The 27,944-nt window shown below is 41.6% G+C and overlaps 1 protein-coding gene and 2 long non-coding RNA genes across 4 annotated transcripts in view; 2 read left to right on the forward strand and 1 right to left on the reverse strand.

Annotated features, from left to right (window-relative positions):
• The window catches only part of Abca13 (ATP binding cassette subfamily A member 13), a 439,574-nt gene extending 433,947 nt beyond the window's left edge, over positions 1–5,627 (reverse strand). For both annotated transcript variants that reach the window (XM_076938134.1, XM_034509530.2), the window contains exon 1: positions 5,478–5,627. In XM_076938134.1, the coding sequence (XP_076794249.1) occupies positions 5,478–5,546 (69 nt within the window). In that variant the 5' untranslated portion in view covers positions 5,547–5,627. The remainder of the gene's footprint in view (positions 1–5,477) is intronic.
• Positions 5,628–5,762: 135 nt separating this feature from the next.
• On the forward strand, positions 5,763–27,724 carry LOC143443053 (uncharacterized). Its single transcript, XR_013111752.1, has 2 exons — positions 5,763–5,892; positions 27,000–27,724. It is a non-coding gene; the product is annotated as an uncharacterized LOC143443053 (long non-coding RNA).
• On the forward strand, positions 9,032–14,182 carry LOC143442956 (uncharacterized). The gene is made up of 3 exons (XR_013111581.1): positions 9,032–9,107; positions 9,821–9,880; positions 12,097–14,182. It is a non-coding gene; the product is annotated as an uncharacterized LOC143442956 (long non-coding RNA).
• Positions 27,725–27,944: the final 220 nt, after the last annotated feature.

Here is a 27,944-nt window from a genome sequence, read left to right on the forward strand (position 1 = left end):
GTATTGAAGAGTACAGAGCAAAGGACATTTACAATATAGTTTTGTCCTTTACTGCCTGTAGTTAAGAATTAACTGTATTTAGAACCACAATTCCTATATTAGTCAACTTTCTGCTACAATAACAAAGTAACTTCTATACTCATGTTACAAAGGGAAAAGTTAATTTGGCCCACAGTCATAGAGTTTTTGGTCTATGATCAGTTGGCCCTGTTGTTTCAGGCCTGTGGTGACACCACACATCATGGAAGGAATTTGTTGTGAATAAAAACCACTCGTAAAATCACAGGCCAGGAAGCAAAGAAGGAGAATAAGAGATCAGGGTCTCACAATCCCCTTCAACAGCATGCATGCAATGACCTAATAACGTTCCATAGCCTCCATCACTTGAAGCTGCCATAAAGTCCCATAGCACCTCCTATGAACCAAGCCTCTTCCCCCTGAGATTTTTCAGAACATTCAAGTCCCAACGTGCTGTCCATGTATACCACATGGCACTCCAATCCCAACTACTAACCAAAGTCTTCAAAAAGCCTGTCCGAACTCAAAGAGCTGTGTTAGCTTTCATTAGCTGATAAATGATGGGGATCTCCTCCAGTTGGGGGCAAAGGGAAAGAGGTTAGCAGTCACCATTGAGAATAGGAATCAAGATGTATGAGATCTGACAGCAGTCACCCTCAAAAAGATCAAGAGTCAGGTTGGACAGTGTTGTTATTCACAGTAAACAGGGTGGGCTCAGTACACCCTCATCAAAGCATATGATATTAAAAGAAGAAGAGGAGGAGAGGAGGAAGAAGAGGAGGGAGAGGACAGAGAAGAAGAGGAAGAAGAAGAATTATGACACTACCAAGAAGCAACACTTGGTGAATTAGTTACTTGCCTCATTGCTATGACAAAATACTTGACAAAAGAAATTTTAAAAAGCATTTTACTTTGGCTTACAGTTCGGGGGAGATACAGACCACAGTGTCAGGGAAGGTAGAGAAGGAACAGGAGGCATTCAACCACACTGCAACCACAGTCAGGAAGTAGAGAGTGATGAATGCTTATACCCATTTCTTACTTTCTCCTTATTTAGTCCAAGACCCCAGTCTATGGAGCCACACATTTAGGATGAGTCTTTCCACTTTATTTATCTTAATCTAGATTACCTCTCACACATATGCCCAAGCATTTGATTTCATGGTGATTCTAAATCATATCAGGTTGACAATCATGATTAACCACCCCACTTGGCTAACAGTATACTTATTGTTTTTGGTTTTTTTTTTTTTTTTTTTGGTTTTTTTTTTTTTTTTTTTTTTTTTTTTTTGGTTTTTTTGGTTTTTTGAGACAGGGTTTCTCTGTGTAGCCCTGGCTGTCCTGGAACTCACTCTGTAGACCAGGCTGGCCTCGAACTCAGAAATCCGCCTGCCTCTGCCTCCCAAGTGCTGGGATTAAAGGCGTGCGCCACCACTGCCCGGCAACAGTATACTTATTTCATTTTTAAAGTAATAAGTAATGGGTTTAGTTGCTGTATAGTTAAAGACAAAAAAAATTCAAATATATAACTTCATGCATAAACCCCTGGATATAATCATGCTGATGAGCTTGGTCACAATCTGTGGACACTCCTGAGGATAGCATTTCACTTCCATCAACATGCCCAGAATCAGCAGGTCTAGGAAGTCTGCTCCAGGAAGCTAATCAAAGAACAACATTTCCAAGATGATGAACCTGGGACTGAAGAGATGAATCAGTTGGTAATGTGTTCTCTGTACAAAGATTAAAACCTGAGTCTGGAGCCCCAGCATCTACTTACTAAAGGAGGGAAAGGGCTGCATGGTGGCTCACACCTGTGATCCTAACACAAGTACAAGTAGGAGGATTCCTGGAGCTTGATGAACAACTAGTCTCACAGAATCAATGAGCTTCAGATTTGAGACTTTGACTCAAAACCTAAGGTGGGGAGCAATACACATACACTGATGTCAATCTCTGGCAAACACACACTCTCTCTCTCTCTCTCTCTCTCTCTCTCTCTTCTCTCTCTCTCTCTCTCCTCTCTCTCTCCTCTCTCCTCTCTCTCTCCTCTCTCTCTTCTCTTTCTCTCTCCTCTCTCTCTCTCTCTCCCTCTCTCTCTCTCTCTCTCACACACACACATATCCTAAATGGACACAAACACTACACACACCATGCATGCAACAAATGTACCTTCGTGCATCAAGGAAATAGTCAAATACATTATGTGAATTCAATGATGAACTATTATGCAATAAAGGCATTGGATAGGAAGACCATACATCAGCTTTTAAAATGTTAGGCTTCACTGCTTAATGAGAAAAGTCTATGACATTAACAACCAAATACATATATTATATATGCCATGGAAACAAGCATATGAATCATCACAATGGAATTTCATGGGATTTAAAACTGATCCTTGTTCTTATGCTTGTGCAATAAATGAAAACTCAAAAATAATAAAATGAGTGGCTTTAAACGCAAAATTAGACTTCTGATAAACAATTATTCAAGAGTAGTAGCATCTTGGCCATCTATGAAGATATTATTTATCCATCACCTTGTTTTTTTCTGAAATATCCATAACAAAATGCTTTTTAAAGGAACACTGGGCCTAGAGAGATGATTCATTCATTAAAGGTCTATATTGCTCTTTCAGAGAACCCAAATTTAATTTTCAGAACCCACAAACTTTGGATCACAACTGTCTACAATGCTAACTCCAGAAGACCTGATACCCTTTTCAGGCCAACATTCATATGCACACATCCATGGACAAATACACATAATTTAAAGGTAAAAGACCTGCACATGCCTTTAGTCTCAGCACTTGGGAGGCAGAGGCAGGTGGATCGCTGTGAGTTCAAGGCCAGCCTGGTCTACATAGTCAGTTCCAGGACAGCCAGGACTATGTAGAGCGGCCAAAAACAAAATGAAAAACAACAAAAACAAAATAAGAAACAAACAAAATAAAAACATTAAATAAAGGATCTATGATCATAAAATAACCAAATGAACAAGTTTTTAAGTGTCTGTAAAACAGACAAGCTTCCTTTATTATACAAATAATAAACTGAATACACTGAATAAACATGTATTTGGATTCATTTAGATTGATTGTCCCTATCTGTGCTGATGTTCTATTTCCATAATGCAAAAACAAGAGTTTACAGATCATCATTGGAAAACAAGAAGCTAGAAAATCTAGGTCAGTTCAAAGACACTCGCCCAGAGGGGCCTATCCTCAATATTTCCACTGCAACTGATTAAGAGACGTGAATGTTGCCATTTTATTGCCTCCGAGGCTCTGCTCTGACCCGTCCCTGATCCTGCAAGCTGGTAGCCTAGAGCTCTCCCTAGCCTCTCCTCCTCTCAGAGCTCACAGCTCATGTCCTAGATGCACAAGGCACTAGTGTCTTTCATTCTGTGCTGTGATACGAATTGGTCCCACTCATCTGAGGGGCCCTGTTGTGAACATGTCAAATACATAACCATTCTGGCCATCTCACAGGGAAGAAATCCAGCCAAGGCCACTGTCTGAGTCAACCAGTAAAGAGTCAAGAATGCCAAGAAGCTGTACACTCTGCATTGGTTCCTGTGTCCCTTTAGGCTCCACCGTGTGAAGAGCAGAGACATAACAGGTGACTTTGTGCAGTTAACAGCCCCCATTTGAACACAGACGTCTGTGGGAGGTAGTCCCTGAAAAGGGGTCATGTAATATTCAATTACATATTTGGTTGATTTTCTTGGACCTGATTATAGCCCATGGAGCTGATTCACACTTGCCTTGTGGCCCCTGGTAGACTGTATAAATGTAATAAGCAGGTACTGTATTTCTTCTTGCAATGTAAAACTACATCCAACTAAAGATGCATTTTTATTGACATAATCGGGTTTTTGAAGGCAGCACCCTCTATAACTCCAGCTGACTTTGAACTCACTATGTAGCAAAGAATCATCTTGAACTCCTTTATCTTCCTGCCTCTACTTACAAAGTACTAGAATTCAAGTTGTGTGGCACCACGCCTGCCTCAGCCAAGGTTACAAGGACACCTCTTGTGTGGCAGGTGCTGCTCTAGAAGCTGTGCACATGTGGTAAACAACTGGGGAAATGTTCTACTCTCCTTGGTGGTACCTAACACATGACCCACAGGTGAGCAATAAACGAGTAATTCTGCAGCATGCCCTTATAAAAGATAAATACTGGCGAGAAAATGGAGGTGGTGAAGGATGAGGTACAGGGGTCTCCATTTTAAACAAGAAGTCACCAAATAAATAAATAAATGCATGATCTAAATATTTCTGCTGAGGATGGTCCCCAACATCGAGGACTGGGGAATCTGGGTACCACCCATCACTTAGTCACTAGGCTACTGAAGTTAACAAATCCACATACTCAAAAGGAAAAGAGCAATGTGTCTGTGGGAAGCTGGCCTTCTCTGTAACACTGCTTTGTGGGAATGTAGGTATACATCCCAAAATTTAGATGTTAATGAAACCCACTGTTCATAAAAGAAAAACCATATCACAGAAAACATGTTCATAGTTCATCCGAAGCCTGTGTGTCTCACTTGCTCATCTCTGATATTAAAACCTTTGTACAATCGAATTCCCAACTATATCCTTCTGATCCTCAAAACTCAAGTCAGAGAACTGCTCCTTTAAAAAATTTTTGCTTTATGAGAAGGGTGGAAAGCTTCTCTGCTGAGGGAGTGAGCCAAATGAAATTCAGTTGTCATGGCAGGCAGGCCCACTGCCTAAGGGGACATCTCTACTGCTGAGCCTTCCTCAGGCACATCAGGAATAAAGGACTGTTCATCATGACCATACTTTACTAAAATCCACATTTGGGAGATTTAAAAAAAAAATGAGATATTAGCACAAGTTTGGTTTGTATAACTCCAGTCTGTTCAGGAAATCCTAGCTGCTATAAACTAAATTTGGTTCTGGAGACAGGAGGGATGGAGATATAAATTAAGACTAAGAGAGGACATCACAGACTAACACTGAGAGATGTGTGGTGTGAAGACCATTTATGTTCTTAGCTCTTGGGCTTCAGAGTTAGCATCCATAATATTCCGTTTATGTGAGTTTATGCATTAACCATTTCTGATGCCTTGTTCCTTAAGCCAGAAGGTTTGCAGGTCCTTTTTTTTTTTTTTTTTTTTTTTTTTTTTTTTTTTTTTTTTTTTTTTTTTTTTTTTTTTATAACAAATACCCCACATGCCAATTCTTCCAGCTCTGCTTGTCACTTTATTTCTAAATTAACCTTCTCTGATAAGATTGGATTCAGCAATAGAATTTCCATGAGAGTACAGCAACATTGGCCCATAGGGTAAGTGCTGATGGAAAATTACCCTGAAGTATGGGTCTCCTGTGGATTTTGCACCTTCCAAGAATCAGGGTAGTCCAGATCAGACCCTGATCCCTACCCCAGTCCTCCCTCCCAAAGCCCTCTGAAAACACAGGAAACTTACTGGGTGACGGAGTCTGCAGAGCCAGTTCTTCCAGAGCAGGGCTTGGAACTGGCGCCCAGCGTGCCCCATGCTGGCTGCTCCCTGCCTCAGTTCAGGAAGTCAGCTTGCAGGATCACTGCTTATATACCAGCCTTCAGCAGAGGCATGTGGCATATTAGCCAATTCTAACAAAAGTGGGTGATGCAAGACAGATTATTGGTGACTTGAATAAGGCAGGCATCAAATGTCCCCTGGTGCTCTGCCTCTGCTGAGAAATCTTAGCTTTTCACTACTTGTGTGGTACTGGGGAGGGTTGGGCTCTAGGAGACTGCCCTCCCCTGGACATAAAGAAGGAGCATGCCCATTATTTCCCAGACCCCACACAAAGGCACATGCAGGAGAGACAAGAGCCACGTTTTACACTGACCTCTCTGATGTAAGTAAGTTGTGGAACTGTTTTTCTCTCCTTTCCTAAATTGTCAAGTATCACATTAATTTACCAAGATATTTACATTTTGGTAGTCCCAAGCAAACACTTGGGAAATAAAAAGGTTGGGGGCTGGCTGCAGCTCATTTTGCTTCCGTACCCTACTGCATTCTCTGCCGTCAACCCTTCTCTATCGGGAGGGCTAAGATAAAAGGTTCAGAGCTCAAGCAAAGAGCAAGCTAATCACAGGAGGCATGTACAAGCACAGCAAGCCTGAAGCTACTCCTGAACCCCATATGATCCCTGAAGCTTTGTTCTCTCTCTCTCTCTCTCTCTCTCTCTCTCTCTCTCTCTCTCTCTCTCTCTCTCTTTCTGTGTGTGTGTGTGTGTGTGTGTGTGTGTGTGTGTGTGTGTATTTCTCAGGAATGCCATCCACCTTATTCTTGAGACAGGGCCTTTCATTAGCATTATGCTAGGTGGACTAGCTAGTAAGATTCAGGGATTCATCTGTCACTGACTCCCCAGTGCTGGGATTACAAGTTTGTGCCACAATGCCCAACTTTGTATATGGGTTACTGAACTACTCAGGTCTTCATGCTTATGTGGCCTTGCTGACCTACTTGTGCTTCTTTAGCTGGGAGCCATTAATTGCACCATTGTCACAGAGGCCAGGCCCTCCTCACTTCCTATGGCCCCTGGTTGTGGCCAGGGCATCAGGCAACAAGATACTGTGGCCTTTCATTTCATAAAGCAGTTTTCACAAGCTCTGGCTGTTCTATAAATGGCTTTTGCAACAGGAAACAATGACAGGTGTTAGCAAAGGAACTATTCTATCATCTAAGAAACAATTTCTTATTATCTTAGTGTTTGAGAGAATGAAAGGGGAAAATATCTGTGAGTTCCAGAACAGTCTGAACAAAGTAGGTTTTAGTCTCAAAAAGCAACAAACAAAAAATGAAAAATGCTACAAAAAAAAAAAAAAAAAAAAGACGGAGAAGGAGAAACAGGGGAAAAAGCAGGAGGATGAGCAAGATAAAGAGACACAGGAAAAGGAGGAGGAGCAGGGGAAGAGAAGGAGCAGGAGAAGCAAGGGCAGGTATAGATGGAGGGGCAGGAGGAGCAGAGGGAGAAGAAGCAGGGGGAGGAAAGGAAGAAGAGGAGCAAAAGGAGGAGTGGGGGGGGAGCATGGGAAAGATGAGAAGGAGCAGGGGAAGGAGGAGGAGAAGCAGGAAGAGGAGGAGCAGGGGGAAGAGGAGGAGCAGGAGGAGCAGGGGCAGGAAGAGGAGGGGGAACTCCAGAAGAACTGATATTTCTATCCGTATCAGATATCAGTAAAAAGGCTCATATCTTAGCTTAAAGACCATCAGACAAGAGGAATTCTTTTAGACAGAAAACTTTTCTTCCTAGTTATTTTTTGATTGATGGGTTAAGACACACACACACACACACCTCCAAAGGTCCATCTGCTGCCCTCAGTCAACCTACTGAAGTGTTAATCTCATCTAATCATCCCCACAGGTACTCTCAGAATAATATCTGATCAAGTGTCTAAACAGGTTGGACACATAGAAACTAGCCACAGCATATCAACATATTTTAAACCAGACATTGTTTCCAAATAAAGGCAAGATTCTATATAATGTGACTGGACTGTTATGCCTACTATTAGAAACACACTAGTTTCTTTGCCAGACAGAGTTTGCTGTGGCATAGTTTACTTTCTTTCAATATTCCATAACTTAAATGCTATGATGCAACTACATCTCGTGTTGCATGATAAAAGTGAAAAGAATGGGAAAAACAAGTACATGTGCCACATAGACTCTAAAAAATAAGTAATCATTTTAGTGATATCCTATAACTTAACACTACAATGTAACTATGTCTCATGTTACATGATAAGATAGTCTGATTGGCAAGAAAAAAGATTTATTTCTTATGCACACAGCAAGTTCCTAACTAAATAGAGCAACAACAGCAGCCTTGTCTGGATTGGACTGTAGTTTTTCACACACTTTAATCACAGCGAATGGTAATAGTGAGAGATGCCTGGGGGGCTCTCTCTATTCCAGACAACCTATTTGTTACCTGAATTATGGGATACTTTAACTTTGTCATTATACTAACATAGCAATGTTTACCTTGTCTCTAGTAGCTGAGACACTTGGCTATGCTATTCTGGAATTTAGTTACTCCCATTGCATTCATGTTTGCCCATCTGAGTGGCTATGATTCCCACTGGCCTTCAAAACAATAGCAATCACAGAACTCTCAGGGATGCTGTGGCTCCTCTCCCAAATTTAGTTCTCATAATGATGGTAGGAGGCGTTTCTGCTGTGCCTTCCCAGGTGTGTCGATCTTAAATAACAAATCATTCAATATTTCAATCTCCTTAAACCTTTGAATATCTTCTTTAATGTTAAGCCAAGGCAGATCTAGCATTTACAATATACTCAAGGTAGATAACGTTTGGTCCATGTTTTAGCCAATTAGCCAACTGGTGAGAGCTTCTCCCTAATTCTGAGCTATTAAGTGCAAAGTGTCTGTTTAGGGACCTCATATTGATAAATTTGGTGATGGGCCTAAGTTTATCTTCTTTCTGGTTATTCTATGGTCATGATGTCTGTCTACAGACATGTTGCCTGGATCTCTGTCTGAATAGAATGAAAAATCTAGGTAGTTATTGGTCGAGAGGAAATGAGGAAAGGTAAAGTGTGTCTGCTGGAGTTCAGTGGCACTGCCTCAAGGAAGGCCATGGGAGTGTCTTTAAGAAACCCCAGGGTTAATCCATCTGGAGCTCAGGGGAGACGCCACTGTTACTAGATGTCATCCATCAACAAAGAACATAATCACAGGTAAGGAGCCCAGTGTCCCCAGGCTCATCAATGCCCCCATTACCATTCTCGGAAATTCTACTGCTTTTCAGTCATTGTCACACTTTCACAGCAAGATAAGAGTTCAACTTACACTGTGCTTCAGCCAGTTTGGGGATGATATTGTGGATTTGATTTTCAGCAATCCTTGTGTAAAAAGAAGAAAAGATCTCTATAAAAGAAAAGACGGGGCTTTCAAACACACAACCCTTGAGCTCAGAGTATAATCCTTGAATTCACTCATTTCTTTCTCTGTTTTGTGCAGTGACATTTGTGTAACGTTTGTGCTCTCGTAAGTTTGATGAAAGGAATGAGAAGTATAAAATACAACCACTGAGACCCTCTTTGCTTGTAAGCTGTTTGGTGAATAATATCTAGTGGTAATCCCTGCCCTGTAGCTGGATCATGCCATGAACTATAGGTACTATTGGAAATGGAGTTATTAACATTTTAGAAATATAGTTGGATCAGAGAGCCAATTCTAGAAACCCAAATATGCATTTAAAAATCTCATCCCTAAAATTCTATTTCTCTAGAACTATATTCAATATAAAAATCTATATTAGCCAGAGTTTTCAGGAGAAGGACCTTATATACAGTGTATCTGTGTCTGTCTACATGAAAGCTTGAACAGTGTATCTTTGTCTGTTGTCTATACCTACATAAGTCATGGATGAGATAGATATAGGCAATAGACAATAGAAGATAGGTTAATATATGATAGATGATAGATATATAGATAACAAATGGTAGATGATAGATAGATAGATAGATAGATAGATAGATAGATAGATAGGTGAGTGACAGTAACTTTTAATTGTCAACACTTGGCAAAGTCTAGAATCACCTGGGAAGGAAGTCTCAGTGAAGGATTATTTAGATTAGGTAGAAATTTGGAGTATCTGTAGGAGATCATCTTAATCACATCAATCAAACTGGGAAGACCCAATCACCACTAGTGGCTCCATTCTCTGGGGAGGGAATACTGGCTTGGGAAAAAGTAGAGAAAGCAAGCTAAGCACTAGTGTGGCACATTAACTTATTGCTTTCGCTCTTGACTTTAGATAGAATAGGCCCAACTACTTCAAATACACTTTGACTTTCCTGGATAATGGCGTTTCAAGGTCCACCAGAGACCACCATGCAGACACTCTTAAAGCCAAAAAGAAAGTTTTTATTGCCAGTCAATGGTTGCATGGGGAACTTAGCCAAATCATGCAGGCCTGAACTTTATAGTCCTTTGTCTTTTATGCACGAAAGCCACATCCTGGTTGTCACACTTCAGTTACCAAGAAGCAGAACTACAGAAGCCAAAAAGCAAAGTTAATACATTTAGGGACATTCCTGGAACTATGGACTGGGTCTTTGATAGTCTAGATCTTTGTTCACATTTTCATAGGTATTAGGGGCCTACATTCTGGGTTTTAAGGTCAGAGTGGTGCCTCTAACGCAAATGGCAAGAGTTGTTCTGAGGTCCAGGGACATGTTACAGTGGACTGTAATCTGAAATTGCTAATCAAATAAGCCCTTTCTCCCTTAAGTTGCTTTTGTCAGAGTGTTTTGTCATAGGGAAAAAAAAAGACATGAAACTAAAAATAGGTGGGCCAGCAGGTAAATGATATTGCTGACTGTGGATAAATTGATTTACTCTTAGGAATTTCTCAAACAATTATGGAGTCAAACGTGTCTCGAGAGCTGCAGACCGAGTCAGGGATGTAGGAATAGATCTAACAACACAGGTCCCATCTGAAAGCCAGAAAGTCCCATCAAACCCCACAAAGAACCAACATTTTAGTTTAGTGCCAAAGAGAATGTCAAAGGTACAATATCAGTTTAGACGCCACCAGGAAAGAAGAATTCTGTTCTGTTGAGGGGGTGGTCATGTGTTTTTTCTATTCAGGTCTTCATCTAATTGGATGGCACTCATCCACACAAGCCAGGGAAATCTTCTACATCCAGTCTACTGACTCAAATGTTAAGATTCATCAAAATACCCTTACAGGGATATAAAAATGGTACTGAAGCAGTGTCCATACCCTATGGCTGAATTGAGTTAATATATAACATTAGTCATCAGAAATCCCCAGAGTTTGGAATTTACTTTACAATTGTCCTCATCAGGATGTCTTACTTTTAAGAGTCAGAAAGGGAATTTTGGTTGACATTAGATTTTTCATAAGACCAAACAATGCATTTCCTAAATACAAAGAATGGAAAAGATAAACATAGTTGTTCGTGGTAACATTATTGACAATAGCCACAAGGCAGAAAAAAATAAATGGGCAAAGTGTAGTTTTCCATACAATGCAACAATACTCAGCCATATAGACAGAGAACTCGTTCAAACCAGAAAATAGATGAATCTGGAACACTTAATGCTGAGTAAAAGAAATCAAACTCCAAAGGTTACATACTGTATGAATTCTTTCACATGGAAGGTCCAGTATAGCTAAGTACAAAGAGAAAAAATAAATCGGTGTTTATCAGGGCTGTGGAAGATGGGACTAGGGGAAAGCCGTGATGGGTATCAGGTTTCCTTTGGAATGATGGACATGATTTTGGAACTAAATAGAAGTATAGATTATACAATGTGTTGCGTGCATCAAACACTCCATAGTTGCTCATTTCAAAACAGTTGATCTTATGTTTTTCCAATTCTCTCTAAGTCATTTAGATAAGATTATCACAACCTGAACAAAGGCTGCCACTGGGTAAATCTGCATTTTAGAACCTAAGAATTTGGAGCCCATTTGTTGTTTACCATGTGCTTGGCCACTGTAACTTGCTGTGCCAAACTTGCTGTGTAAATTTCTTGTGAAAGCTAGAGAGTCCCTCAACATTCTGTTCAGAAAAGCTGAGACAAAACCGTCTCCCAGGAATTAATTAATTATAAATTGACAGTTTTCTCTCCAGAGTCGCACACACTGCCTCACACGTCTATCACTGATAAATGTTTCCATAGACAGTTCAGAGTCCTTACCATTGTGTTTTAGTCACATTAACAATGCTGCTCTATGCCCAGGCAGCCAGGTGATGGACTTGTAGGCCAGGCTAGGTATTTTTGGTTGTGAGGTATCTAGCAGAAAAGCCTACTTGAACATAGGTTTAAGCCAATAGAAAGTCTTTGTAAGTCAGCTATCAACTAGACTGGGAGTTTAGGATTGCCGTGTAGCCCCAAGCCTTTCTCAAGGTAACCTTTTAAAGCACAAAAACCATATCCTGGGTAGACATGCTTCAGTAAAGTGGGACCATAGAAGCCAAAAAGCAAGGTTAGTACATTTAGTGACTTTCCCAGAACTATGGAACTTGACAGATTAGGTAATTGTTTTTATTTTGGCAGATGGTGCTGTCTACATGCTGAGTTTCATGGCCTGGGTGCTACTTCCATCATGGTGTCAATTGTGCTAAGGCCTGGGGCCTACTAAAGTCTGAGAGCCTGTTGCATTTTTCCCAGCCACTATCCCTCTCCTCAGTATTCCAAAGACTCATAAGGAAGCCACAAACTTCAAATGATCATAATGAAGTAGGAGTGACTGATATTGAAAAAAAAATACATAAGGCCATTGGGCATAGAGGACAGACACTGTCTCCAAGAAGGTACTCCCTTTACTCAGCTGTAGAGAGGCAGGTCATCAGGAAGGGACAGTCCAGTGCCTGCTTCTGAACTGCAGACCAGGAGTGGGCCCGATGGGTCACTCTTGCCTCAGAAAGGGAAGACAGAAGTCATCACTTCCAAGTCCTTGAGCTCAAAGTGAGCAGAGACTGGAGGGGACAGTGGCACAAAAGATGGAGGAAGCATGCAGTAGGAGCCTTTTGTCTTGGTGAGCCAAGACAAGCATTCTAGTGCCGAATCAAGGTTAATGTCACCAGCCTACCCCACAATCATTAGGCTGCCTTTGTCTCCCTTCCTCCTCCCCTCCCTCCCAATTATTCTTTCCACCCTCTTTCAACAAGAGGCTAAAAGGAAATAATATTTATCCATAGGAGCTTATCCAGTCCCTGCTTTCTCAGCTGCTACTAATCCCCACCGTCTATAACACACTCTAAAATCAGCAGCAAGGAACCTCTTCAGTGCCCAAGAAGAAGGAAGTAAAAACTTCAACAGGGGTTTGGGCTGTGGGGTAAAGTACAAAAGTATTGAGGGTAGTGTTAATGGCAGGAGGAGACAAGAAGCCCAGGATAAGTAGCAGTGAGACACAGCCATAGGAATGCCAGGCGGGGGTTGGATTTCTAAGCAAAGAAAAGATTCTGGTACTGGACACAGCCCTGAAAGATTTCCCAGGTCAGCCTGTGGTTATCCAGGTGCGAGCACTAGCCGTGGCCTCACTGTATTAATCAGCACACCTGTGCAGGTAACAGCTCTGGTGACATAAGCAGCGACTAAAACAGGCAACTTCTCACAATGCTCCCAGATTCTCCCATTCCAAAATCACCTTGCCTGGAAACTGATGTCTCTATAATAAATGGCTGCATCGCATTGGCTCAATAGACTGTTACCTCTAGCTGCCAACATAATCATTTACTCCACATTTTTCTACTCAGTAAAAATCAGGTACAGAGGGAATTACTTAAAAGAGCAAATACAGTCAGGACAATCAGAAAAGGAGACCACAAGAATGAATGCATTGGCCAGCACACAGTTTAACAGAGACTATATAATGGCAAGTTTCCTACGATACCTGTTTCACAATGCAAGGCCAGGAAAGTGCTATGGGCTAAACTCTGTTTCTCCAAGTGTTGTGGCTATGACCCCTCCCCCAACATGTTTGCTGGTGGGGCATTTGGGGAAGTAATTAAAGTTAAATGCAATTATCAATGTGGAATCCTAATTTAGCAATGCCAGTATGCTGACTAGTTTTATGTTAACTTAACACAACCTATAATCATCTGAGATGAGGGAACCTCAATTGAGAAAATGCCTCCAACAAGATCCAGATGTAGGGCATTGTCTTAATTAGTGATTGATGGAGAGGACCCAGCCTATGGTGGGTGATACTATTCCCTGGCTGGTGGTCGTGGATTCTATAAGAAAGCAGGCTATGCAAGTCATGATCAGCAAGTCAGTAAGCAGCATCCCTCCATGGCCTCTGTATCAGCTGCTGCCTCCAGGTTCCTGCCCTGTTTGAGTTCCTGTCCTGACTATGTTGGATGATAAACTCTGCTATAAAAGCAAAATAAGTCCTTCCCTCAAGTTGTTTTGTGCATGGTATTTTTGTTACAGCAATTTAATCCCTACAAGAATCTGTGTTCATACAAGAAGGAAGATAACAGACCTGTATGGCCATATAAAAAGCCACACAAGGACAACAAAAATGCAGGCTTCTACAAGCTTTTCTAGGAAGACATACCTTGCTAGAAACAACTCTGGTGGAAAGGACATTGGGCTTTGCCCACAGGAATTGATAAAAATAAAATGAATTTGTCTTGTTGAGGACACCTGGTCTGTGGTCTTTGATTGTGGTGATCTGAGCATTCTAATGCCTGGAACTACCAGGAGTACAAGGAAGCCTGCTCTAGGTTGCCAGGAGCAACTTAGGGAGAAAACAAGAGGCATTATTTGACTCACAGATTCCAGTCCATCATCAAGGGAAACCATGGCAAAAACACAAAGCAAGAACTGAAGCAGAGACCATGAAGGAGTGCTGCTTATTGGCTTGCTCCCACCTGTAAGGCTCAGGATTTCATCCAGAGTTCGCCAAATTTATTCTCTGACATAAAGAATTGAGCAACTGGGGAAAACAGAAGACCAATCTGTGGAGAAACGGTCAGTGATGGGTTTATCCCTGCAAAATGAGAGGCCTAAGGCTGAGATCCAATAAGCAGAAACTGGCTTGAGTATCTTATAGGGCCCTCCTATTGGTCTTACTAAGGACCTGCCCCCAGGCTCTGTCTCCATTTCCACCCCTCAGTCTTCTGTGGAAAAAGAAGCCACCATCTCAAGAAGGTTGTTTGAAGTAAACAAAGGGATGGTAGCAATATGTCCAAGGTTGGTCTCAAGAGTGATGAACCCCAGTCAGCTCCTGGGATGACTAGAAACAGTGTAAAATCCCTAAGATAGATTCTAGAGAAAGACAGAAAAGAAATTTAACCACCATTTGATTTGAGGCTGAAATAATAGTAGGTCTCTCATATAGGTAGACACTGCAGTGTTGAATTAAGCCAAGGTCATGATATCCAATATCTGAGCTACATCTTTCCAAACACTAGATTTGCCCTAAGAGCTATTCCTTATTGAAACCAAACAAACTTTAAGAAGTGCCGAAAGCCTGGTTTACTAAGGTCACCAAGCACACACTATGTAATGGGCTCTGTTCTGCTCCAGCCTCACTCAGTCCCAAAAGCCAAGGTTGAGAATTTCCAATTATCAGCAACTCACCCAAACTGACAGGTGCATAGAGGAGGCAGAAAGTTGCCAGATTTTTAGCCTACAGTACAAATGACCAAAGGTGTACTTGGGGTATCCCAGTAGACAAGATTTATCTGCCTCATTCTGGAACCCATCTACCGACCAATTCAGGAAGTCATCAAATGTCAGTCATTTTCAGAAACTCTAAAGAAACAATGAGAATGACATGCTTTCTTACACTAAGAGGGAAGAACTAGGGTACCATTACAATCACTATCAGCCCTGATACTGTCTTTGCATCCCTATGAGACTATCAAAAGCCAGGCCTACCAGGCCATTATCAGCCACAACTGATAGGCAGGGTTGGGTACCCTACCACACAGGTTTGCCTCTGATGCTCTTTACATTCTTATCTGGTCCCAGGATGAGCAGACCTAGGGCCTTTTGAGGGAATAACTTATGGTTATACAAACTTCACACCTATGACTTGGCCCTAAGTTTAGTGTTACCCAGTAGGTTACATGCAGCTCATGGGTCTTTTTAGTGTCAGCCCACAAGGTTTCAGACACATGCTGGACCTGCATTCAGGATGGTACTGCTTTACAACTATTTGACCATTATTCAACAGAAACTGGATATTCTTATCTTCCTTCCCTGTTATGTCTCATTAAACAACCACAAAGCCAAGGATTCAAGGTTGCAGCAAGCACTTGTAATATAGAAAGCCATTACCAAGGAGATGGCTCCTCCATGATGAGAGGTCTGGAAGCCATTCCTGGTCAGATAGTGGGTATAACAACAACCTCTGCTCTCTGGAGATGCCCTGGCTGTAGCAACCAGACCAGGGGCAGAAAAGCAACATTAGGAAAAGGGAAAATCGATGCTATACACCCACTCTTAAATATGGAATGCCATAACATACAGTCATTACCCCAGTTCTCAGAGTGGCTTCTGCTCTACCTAATGTGCCCACTTGATGCTTCTGGGGCCATTCCTGGTGGTGCTTTCTTTGTTGACAGCATTTGGCAAAAATTATGACCTGCTTGGAAAACACAGGAACCTGCAATGGCCTCTTAAGCTTCAACTAGGAAGAACCTGGTCTATCTAGCTCTCAACCCAAGCTGGGATCTGCTTCCAACCACTGAAACTTTTCACCCAGTTAGTTTACTCGTTATTTCTCACTAGAGGCCACTTTTTTCATAAAACAATAAATATCAAAGCCGGGCAGTGGTGGCTCATGCCTTTAATCCCAGCACTTGGGAGGCAGAGGCTGGAGGATTTCTGACTTTGAGGCCAGCCTGGTCTACAGAGTGAGTTCCAGGACAGCCAGGGCTACACAGAGAAACCCTGACTCGAAAAAAAACAAGCAAAAACAAAAAAAAAAAAAAACATTAATAAATATCAGTTGTTCCTTTAGGGCCCATGCATTGAAGGGATCCCAACAGGTCAAGGATCAGCACAGTCGAGGGGAGCCTTTGTTGATGAAGACCCATCTATAAGACAAAAATGATATAGTGGAGCATCTTCCAGATCGTTGTCTCCATCTACAAAGTGTCCTTGGAGCTCTTACCACAAGCAAGAGTGCCTGAGTCTTCTCACTCCTCATTAATGATCATGAAAGGAAAGAGAAGGGGGATTACTTGCTCCCATGGCTGTAACTCTTTATTCCTGACCATATTCATAATCTACCATTCATAAAAACTTCCAGAGTAAATGTTCCCATTGACCCCTTTCTCTCAAATCTATAGTCTGTAACTAAGCATGATCTACACTCAGGGTGAATAATTTACCACATGTGTCTATAATCTAGAGAATGTAGGAGTCTTTTTTTTTTTTCTTAGTCTGTCTATGTCACAGCAACTGGAGAGTGAAACCAAGAGAAGGAGTGTCCATGGCAGGGTAGGGCAGAAACAAAAGCAGTCAGCAATGAGGAAAGACTAGAGAATATGTCGCATGCATCAGCTTACAGGAGACATAATTTTCTCCTAACTCACTTGTAGCACCTCCATTTGAACCTTAGGCACTCCCCACTTTGAACTCAAAGAAAGTATGGCATCTAGACTTCTCATGGTGCCAGAATGGCTTAAGAAACAGAGAAAGTTTCTCAAGTCCCTGTCCCCCAAACACACACCTACACTTAGCTATTCATTCCTCAAGGACCTGGGTAATAAAGCCATTTGGCAGAGCTGTGACCTCTTCCCATTAACTTTTCTTCCCATGAACTGTATCTAGTCAGGGTTTGCCTTCTCCCACCTTCCCTCCTAGAAAGACTATCAGTTCCTTGGGATTCCGTTTGTGCTATCTCTTGGCTTATGGGTAGCAGAAGCCTGTTTTGCTTCTCAGGGGAGCAATCTCCTCCAGCCATAAAAGCTAGAGGTCCACTCCATGATCAGAGTCTGAGCCCACATCCTCCCTACTCCCGATGGAGGAAGTGGATGACTGGAATTCCCACTGTGTTGGCGGTGCATGCTGCTTCCCTTCTTTGGAGGGGCCCTTGGAATACAGGCAAGCCATGGCCATTTCTGAATTTTTTTTTTTTTATTTTTACTCAGGTACGTATGACCTCAAATTCTTTAGGAGTGACTCTCAAGAAATATAACAGAGGTGCTGATGGGTGTTTAGTGATTTAATGAATTCTTTGGTCAGCACAAAGAATTGAGGAGCCAAGAATGGAAGAAGACCCTCAGAGAAAGGATGGAAGGGGCCTGTGGCTCAAGCCTTCTAAAAAGAAACTGGCCTGGGTATTTTTTAGGACCTCTGGGCCCTCCTCTTTTCTGTTTATATGTCACCCCCATGCTTCCCCAGTTTCTCCTGCAAAATTTTCTTGGAACAAGATATCACAATCTCAGGGATCTTGTTTTCTCTTTCCTTGTCTACCTGTGTCAACCATATCTCATCATGGTTTCCCCAGCTTACTTTCTTAAATAGCTAAGGACCACCTGCCAAGGGATGGCATTGCCCACAGTGATCTGGATCTTCCTATATAGATTAGCAATTAAGAAAATACTCCTACAGACATATCCACAGGCTAATTCAATGGAAGCAATTCATTAATCAAGAGTCCCTCTTCCCGGGTGTGTCAAGTTGACAACTAAAGCTAACTATGACAGGACCTATGTTTCTATTTCGGTCACTAGACAGGAATCTAAGATTTATGTTTGCATGTTGCCTAGATCAGGAAATTCATTGACCATCGATGACACTGAGGAAACCATGAAGTTGGTAGAATCTTTGGGTAGGTAATCGTGGCCTCCTCCTTAAATGCCAACATTTGGGAGGCAGAGGCAGGTAAATCTCTGTGAGCTCAGGAACAACCTGGTCTACATATCAAGTTCAAGACCAGCCAAAGCTATATAATGAGACCTTGTCTCAAAAAGAAAAAAAAAAAATCTTTGCGTAAAAGGATCTGAGAACTCATTTTACTAGCTTTTAACTGAAGTGCATTGCTACCATAGGGAACTGATCTCTCTAGTTTATCAGAGTCAAGAACCATCCACACAGAAGAGACTATGGGCCTCACACAATAGTGCAAATCCGAATTCCATGTCAGACTGTTGATACTGCTTTATGAAGGCTGTGTTTGGCTTTGCAATTCATAAGAGAACTTGCTCCCAGCATCTTTCTGTCACTCCTCCCTCAATTGCCAGCCTTCCACCCCACAGAGTCTTCCAGATTCTTCAGATTAAGATTTGATTCCTCAGAGAGGTGGATGAAGTAAGAAGATATGAAATCAAGAATATGGAGAAAAGGAAGGAAGACTGATTCAGACAGAAAGGAATGAAGAAAGGCCCCTAGAAGGCTATAAACCAACTTCGTTTCTTTCCTAACTCACCTTGTGTTTTTTATATAAGTTTCAAGCAGAAATTACTTTAGTCAGAGCTCAATAGTTCCCCAAAAGCCAAGGAAACCATCAGATGAGCATGAGACCAACTTGAATGCAGGCGATTATCACACACATTCACTTGACTGGTTCCTTTGAAAGGTTATGGTAATGTAGTTTAAAAGTTATAATGTAAATTATTCAAGATTTTCAGGTAAAATTGCCTCTTTGTCTCTATTTAAAAGCTTTATTAAAGTCAGGGGCAATAAGCAATTAGAAGTTTCATTGCTTAAAGAACTTTCCTGACCCAAATGTTTCTTATTTAATTGAAATTTATAAATATTGAAAATTAACTGCCTCAAAGGTAATTTAAATAACTCACTTCCCTCTCTGATGCTGAAATTCTAACTTGCTAATTCCAATAATTTCTCATGAATCTAAATTAGCTTCTCTTTTTGCTGTAATAGAAAAACATAACTCCAAATTGTGTCTGCAGATTATCTGTTCAAGAGGCAATGAATACAGAGAAACAAATGGCTTTTGTCTCTTAATGCTATTTTGTGTCCACTGGGCCAGGAAAATTGAGAATAAACCCAAAAATATCTATCAACAATATGGAGAGGAAAATGATCCACCTATAGCCTAGATTTAAGGAAACTGTGGGGAATTTCTAAAATTCTCCTTTATATTCTTTGTCTAAAGAATGCTTCTTGCATCCTCTGTCTGAGATGAACTATGCTTTATCAGGTGCCACTACCATGTACCATGTCTATTTATGCCATTGTCATGGGAGCTAGGTCTAATTTAAAAAGAAAGGATGGAAGTCAAGTTAGCCATGGACACAAACATACCTGTCTGCATTAATTCCTTTACTCATTGCTGTAGCCAAATACCTTACAAAGGTGGTTTAAAACAGAGGGTTTATTTGGGCTTAAGGCTTATAAAGGATGCAGACACTCATGAAAAGGGAGTCATCCACATCACAAGACAGCAGCTGGTGGTAGCGTACACACAGTCCAAAGGCACAGTTGGATAAATGCTGTGCTCAACAGTTTCTTTGTACGCACTCCCAGTCCATGCTGCTCACACTTAGGGTCTGTCTTTACGACTCAGCTTCTCAGAAAACACTCCCATAGACACACCCAGGAGTGTGTCTCCACAACAATTCTAAATCCAGTCACATTAACAATAAAAACTAAGCATCTTTCAGGGTCAGAGTCACAGAAGAGAGTTTTCCCAGCAACAAGTGCTGTCAGGCTAGAGCAGTAAGGACCACAACTCCCAGATCAACATTTCAGAATCTGCAGACCTCAGGGAAGAGATGTTGATACCTCAAAAAATAGTACAGCTTCAGTAAGGTCTCAAACAAGAATCCTACATAGAATGTCTTATGAGTTTCAAACTATGTTTAAATGCATCTCATTAGAGAAGTAGGTAGGTAGGTAGGTAGGTAGGTAGGTAGGTAGGTAGGTAGGTAGAGCACATTTCACTTTACGGATGCTTAAACTATGGCTTAGGACTTTATTAGGAAAATAAAGTTAGAATAAAACTTTGACACAACTTAGCCACCAAATGGGCCAGTGTTCTCTTCTGTATCCATTCTATTTTTTTCCTTTTCCTCCTCTTTATTTAGATTCTCTTCCCCCGCCCCTTCATACAAACAGATTTGGCCACCTTATTCCTGGCTACTGAGAGCTTCCAGCCTGTGTGGCAGCAATGGCTCCTGCCCTTGACAGCATCGCTGGTTTTCCTGCTTTCTAATGAATCATTTTCACAAGCACTCGTATGCTAGGGTGGCTGCCATCAAGTAAAAGCTGGATCCACTGGCTACTGGTGTAATCTTCACATATTAACACCAAAATCATTCAGTGACAATGCCTAATTCTCTGTCCACAGCTTTTACCCCACCTTCCTTAGGCCCTTCACAATCTTTTGTGTCCACTGCTTCACTGACATTTCTTATGTGACTTCCATTATTCTACATGTGGAATCCAAGCCAAACAAGACCTTTCATGAATGCCTTCAGCATGATGCTTGCTTTTTCTCACTGAATCTTCTTTCTTCTCTTCCTGCTTTCTCAGTCTGCTCACCTCACTCTCCACGGCCTGATGCTCCTTGTATTTCTAGCTTCTGGACTTTACAAGGCTCAGCCTTAACTGGCTTCTCATCTGCTCCTGCAGCCGCATCCAGTCCCTACACTAATGGCTCCAAGATCCCTCTCTCACTGATGTACTGTGGTGGACTGTCCTAAGCAGTCTTTGACACTGTGCCTTGATGCTGTGCCTCTCTGAAATGCCTGTATTTGGGTTTGGTATCTCCAGGCCCATAATGCCCTTTGTTACTATAACCTTTCATCTGGACCCTAAGATCCCTCTCTCAGTCTCAGAGATGCAGAAAGCTGGAGGTTATTAGCTCTTACTCTCCAGCTTGCATGCTCTATCTCTACCTTAACTTCCTAATGTTACCTCTCCCATACCAAAGCCATGATGTCACGGACTCTCTGGCTTCTCCAAAAGCTTAGGTGGAAATAGAGTACCATCTTTCTATGTGCTCAGATTCCCATTGTGCCATTTGAAGACTATGTAGTTCAAGTACTACCTTTAAATAGAGGTAAGTACAGGGTTTGGTCTTAGATGATCTTCTCAATCACTATCTCCAAACAGTGTCTTGTATCTGTACATGAAACAGGTTTTTTCCCCTAGACTCCTACATGATATATTTTTAATTATTCTACTTTGCATTTAGAACATAATATTTTACTTAAAGACTGGGGTTTAAGACTTGTTAGCATAAAGTAAGCCTTTTCTATACTCTCTTGCAGTTGCTATTTTTAAAATGTATGGAAAGAATACAGAAATAAACTATTTAGGAACTCTGAAATCAGGCAGACAGACTGAAAGGAAAGAGCAAACCCACCAAAGAGACCCTACAATCAAAGGCCCTACTCTGTTTCCCAAGACTAATTCTGAATGATTCACAGTGTTAACAGCTGTGGTTAGCAAACCCACAGATTCAGTGTCTTGTACTCATGGCCTAAAGTGGAATCCAGCATAAAAAAAATACAGAACAGAGAAGCAGAGCCCCAGCCCTAGCTAGGAAACCTGGAACAGTAATCACGAAAGAAATGTCAGAGTAAAAGGAGAAGAAGAAAGATCCTCTGTATCTACAGATTTCTCGACCAGCCTTGAGCTATGGATCCATGTAAAGAACATGAATTGACAGAACAAATGCTTTGGAAGCATACTACCAGGCAGAACAGTGTCCAATACCTGGCTGGACCAAGGGTGGCTTTTAGTGCTGCCCTGAAACAGCTTTGAAATTTTAACACTGGATGCACAGTCCAGAGAGGGTGGGCCAGGACTTACAGAGTGAACTTGTCTGAATTAACTTTTAAACCCAAATCAGAACTTTCCAGAAGAATTTAGCAGGGCCCATAGTCTTATATTACTTTGAAATATCCAAAATAGAAGCCATAATTATACAATAGTCAAAGTTAAGAAAGGCATTTTCTGGAATTTTCCTGGGAAAGGACAAACAGCTATAGCAGTCTCCAAACAATTCAGATGTTGGCGTCATTAGGGAAGTGCTGTCATGAAAACGCAACCATGTTCCAGTAAGAAATGTTCCCAGATAGTTAATAGTTAATAGTTAATGTTAATAGTTAATAGTTAATGTTCCCAGATAGTTAATCTTGACAAAGAATTAGTAGCCATAAAAAAGACCTAAGTTTGAAATTAAAAGCTGAAATACAAAAAAAAAAAAAAAAAAAAAAAAAAGGAATTCAAATTTTTTACCAGAGAAACAATCGCAGGATGTATATGAAATAAAACTTCCAAACAAACTCAGAAGAACAGTGAAAATACTGAAGAAGTGAATTTGCATGGCAATGGGGAGGCAGAGACTTGCAGGAATAACTGCAAGTTCACAACCAGCCTACTCTACATAGTGAGTTCCATGCCGACCAGAGTTCCACAGTGTAGTGTAGCTAAAGACAGTCACCATAGTCTATGTATTTGAATACTTGGTCTCCAGTTGGTGAATCTTTTTCCACAAGGGATTAAGAAGTGTGGCCCTGTTGTAGGAGGTCTGTCACTGGGGATGAGCTTTGAGGTTTCAAAAGTCCACACGAGCCGCGTGGTAGTGGTGCACACCTTTATTTCCAGCACTTGGGAGGCAGAGGCAGGCGGATTTCTGAGTTTGAGGCCAGCCTCATCTACAGAGTGAGTTCCAGGACAGCCTGGGCTATGCAGAGAAACCCTGTCTTGAAAAACAAAAGAACAAAAAAAAAAAAAAAAAAATCAAAAGTCCACACCAGGTCCTCACTCTCCCTCTCTGCCTGCTCTCAGCTACTGCTCCAATACTGTTCCCACCTGCCTGCTGCCATGCCCCATGCCATGATGGTCATGGACCCATCCTCTGAAACTGTAAGCCAGCCTCCAATTAAGTGCTTTCTTTCATAAGTCGCCTTGGTCACGGTGTCTCTTTATAGCAATAGAACAGAAACTAAAAAGTCTTGTCTCAGAAAACAAAAGTAAAACAAAATGAGAGAAAGAGAGGAGAGAGAGAGAGAGAGAGAGAGAGAGAGAGAGAGAGAGAGAGAGAGAAAGCTGGCATGAATAACAAAGGCAAAAAGATTGAAGCCATAAACTAAGCTCCAGAAACCTGTAACAGATGAGTAAGGGGAGAAAATAAGGTGTTAGTGTAAAAAATACTGGCTGCCAGAAGGTTATAACATGAAAAAATAACCATGAATGAGAAACCTGTAGTTTACCAAAATTAAAAGCATTTACTCTCAGAAAGACCCCAAGGGAATGAAACAACAGAACAAAGCCTGGGAGACCATACTTGCAAACTCGAGTCAGAACTCAGATGTTGAATGCATAAACAGCATTGAAAACACAAAATAGGAAAACCACCCAATTGGGGAAGTGGGCAAACATGTGAACAGAGATAAAAGAAATTCCTATGAGAGCAAAAGAGAATGTAAATGTACTCAGCACCACCAGTGTTAAAGGAACATTACATAGGCTACTTACAATTGTGAGAGTTTATTTGGGCAAAGCAAAATCAAACAATGCCCCAGTCAGGCAGCCTCCAAACACAGTGCAGCTTCTGAGACCATCAACCACATGACCAGAGGCACCTACGGGAATAAAAATGAGTCCCAGGAAACAAATTGACTAAAGCCAAGTCAATCTCCTTAAATGTTTACAGCTCAACCAGTTACCTGCCTGAAGGGCTTTCACACTCTGAATTCATTCCACTGTGGTTTGATATGTTGGTCTCGGTGAGTGTGGGAGCCCAGTCCAAGTGTAACTGAACAGCAGCCTTCAGGGAAACATAGATTAAAATCAAAATTGGGTATAATTATACCGATCTTAGGATAACCATTAAAACCACCATTAAGGAAAATACCAAATGCTGGGAAAAAGTCAAAGAAATTGCCTCTCTCATTCCCAATGACTGAGGTAGCAAAATGGCTTCAGACATTGATGTTTTCTTTAAAAACTGACCACATACTTTCCATATAATCCAGCTGTCATAAACCTGCACATTTTTGTACAGAAATTAAAACTTGTTCAACTTGTTCCCATGAAAACCTGTATAAGAATGTTAAGTAGCCTTATTAATAGTAATTCAAAAGTGTAAGTAGTCAAAACGCCCTTCAGTAAGAAAATGGCCTACCACACTATCCCGTGCTCATAGCACAGAACGTCACACAGCAATGAAAAGCTGAAAAGCATATTGTACGATTCTGTTTATCACTCTCAACATGACAGAGTACAGAGATAAGGAACATATTAGTAGTTGAAGTGGGGATAGAAGGGGGTTATGCATGACTGTATGGAGCAGCGTGCTGGAGGTCTTGGTGCTGGGATGTCTCCAAACTTAGATAACAAGACAAGCATCTACACACACAGTGAAGAGCACAGGCTGCATATCATGGTGATGTTTGCACTGGGAATGGCTACCTGGAAACCCTACATAGAGGTTTCATGGGAATCACTCTTTGCAACTTCTTATATAACTATACTTACTTTAAAAAAAAAAAAAAAGAAATCCAGAAAGACCATACATCTACACATCAAAACTATGAATTGCATCATGTAAAACTAATAAATATGAGACTTGCTGGCTGAGTATCAGGACTATTCTGTCTGGTGTCTGAACATTACTCATGGGAATTTCAGAAGAACCCAATTCCCACCTTAAAAAGCAAAAGTCGGCTATATTCTGCATATATTGCCTCGACTCTGTCCCACAGAACTAGTTTAGAGATCTCATGTGACTTGTATTTACCAATAGACACAAGATGGAGTAGCCCATTGTGGCTTCATGAAAGCTTTCTCTGTCTCTTAAACAAGACCTCTAATAAGTCTTTGGATGCAACTCCTGAAACAGCCATAGCAATGTACCAACACAAAGATGAGGCCAACCCACAAAGAAAGGCAAAGTGGAAAGAACCACACAGAAGTGAAATTGAATCCTTATCCAATTATAAACTGATACTAGACACACCCTCCACCTGAATTCCTTGTAATTGAATTCCTTGAGATATAAACTTGTTCACTATGGGGCTAAATGTCCTGGTCCATTTTCTGTTATTATAACAAAACATCTGAAGCTGGGAAAATTATAAAGAAAAGAGGGTTTTGTTTGGTTAGTCGATTGGTTGTTTTTTACTAGTATGTTTGAGGCTGGGATTTTTCTCAGTTCATGGTGAGAGCTTTCTCCTGCTGTATCACTGGGGTGAAGCAGGTACATACAAAGGAACATTAAATAGCAGGGTGAAGGAGAGCCCAGCTCACAATATAATCACCAACTCTCGCAGTAGCTAGTCATTGCTCTGAGAACACACTCACTAAAAACATCACCACCCAAGCCTTTCTCACTAGGAAGAAATCCTCAGCATGAGGCAAGAGCAAATTATATTCTCAGGATAGCGCCCATCAAACAGTGAAGGGCACCAATCCTGAGTCAGGGTGGAAACCCCTTTGTGAGCCAGGAACTAGCTGGACTGTATTCATTTCTTTTATTGGTGTGACCAGATGCCTGATACACTATGTTAGCAAGGAAGGGCTCATTTCAGCTTACAGATGGACAGGATTCGGTCCACCATGGAAAGGAAGGCCTGGCTGGCTGCAGACTGTGGGAAGATGCAAGATGAGGTAGCTGCTCATATTGCATCTTCCCAGTCAGGAAGTTGGAGATTGGGGAGATGAGATGGATGTGGACCCTTACATTTTCTCTTTTTCTTTCCTACTTAGTTCAGGATCCCAGCACAGGGACTGGTACCACCAGTTTCAGAGTATGTCTTCCCTCCTCCGTGAGGCTTCCTAGGGAATGTTTTCACAGATATATCCAGAGGTTTCTGCAGCCCACACAGACTTTCTACTTCTATCAAAACATCGGAGCCTGAGGCTTTGATATCTTAATAAGTTCTTGGGTGATGTTCATGTTTCTATTTCAGGAACTTCTGGTTTGAGTTAACTAGAACAGTCCTTTCCTGATCCTTAAATGAGTTTTGTGCTCCTGCAGGGCACTGCTCTGCCAGTGAGAAACACCCATGAATGGCATGCGAGCCATGCAACCTGACTCCAAAGGCAAAATTATCATAAAACCATGGCATTGGAGGAAATGCCTTTCTTCAGGGACAGTGTCTTCCCATCATAGGACAAAGGATTCCAAAGGAAGAAAATTATCACCAAGCAAGTCATCCAGAGTGGGACTGCTTGGGGATTAGAAACAATAGAGGTCATCTGGGGTGACAGCAAATAGAACTGTCTTTTGCAAGGTCCTGGCTGAAGAGTTAAGGGGACACAAGTAAATATGTAAAGGAAACCCTGCCATCTGGTGGCAGTGTCCTAGTCCCAGAAGATACTGTGAGGCAAAATGGTGGGGTAACACAGGGCTGGATGCCTAAACAGGATCTATAGGGAAAAGGGGGGACCCAGAGAACAATAAAATACCAACCCTGAGTTTGTTTCCTAAACTTGAAGCCTTCGGGCCCCTCTCAAATGGACAAAGCTGTTACGGTTGGTTTTTATCTGTGGCTCATTTTTTATGTTTTCCCCAGACGTTCGATTCTTTGTCTATCTCAGGGAACTAGCTCAGAGGTGGAGAGGACGACCGCCAGCACCCTGTTACAATGGGACCACTGCCTCATCCATCTGCCATGCGCAGATCTCCATGTTAGGAGTACTGTATAGGAAGATGCTCTTTTCTTAGCCTCTGCACTAACAGCTGGGAGACTTGAGCATCCATCGTGTGAGGCGTTCTTGAAATGAGCTCATGTAGCTCCAGGAGCCTGGAAAGACATCAGTGAAGTTTGGCATGGGTCGCTATCAATCAAGGTCCTTTCCACAAACTGCTTTTTTTCTTCTTCGATTCTCACCTTGACCCCAAAGGGCAGACCGCTGAAGAAGACTTGTCTCATTTCATCAAACCTTGAATAAACGGAGGCTCCGAGAACTCACCAGTAGAAGGCAGAGAGCAAACAATAGTCTCCTGGTGCACCATCCTTCCCTCCCAGCCTGTTGTTAGAGTGTTCCTGTCAACTCAGTGGTCCACAGAAGCCTGGTCTACTCAGGACTCTGGGGTTCACTGCCTTGATATCTGCAGATCGCTGAAAAAGAGGTAGAACTCAACCATTGAGAACAAGTCATCTTGGAGAAAATGTGCAAAGCCTATGGAAAGCCAGGGCCAAGCAGATTAAGTCTCTAGCTTGAGTCTCCAGGTGGCTTTCTGATCTTACGACACAGAAAGCTGATAGCCACCTTTTGAAGTAAAACAACAGACTCAGTGCTGGCTGAACAAGCGTCTTCATTTCCTGGTGTATCTTAAGGAAAGTGAAACCTCTTTAAGGACATATTTCCATTAGGGAACTATGGCCATTGAGCCACACAATTCATTTAGTGACCTTCTTGTTTGAACGTTTAAAGTAACCATATTGCATCACCAACTGTGTTGTCTGGAGGTAGTTGTTTCTGTTTGTTGGTGTATGTCTGCATGTGTTTGTTTT

The sequence above is a fragment of the Arvicanthis niloticus genome, chromosome 7, assembly GCF_011762505.2.
Source record: "Arvicanthis niloticus isolate mArvNil1 chromosome 7, mArvNil1.pat.X, whole genome shotgun sequence".
Classification (NCBI taxonomy): Eukaryota; Metazoa; Chordata; class Mammalia; order Rodentia; family Muridae; genus Arvicanthis; species Arvicanthis niloticus.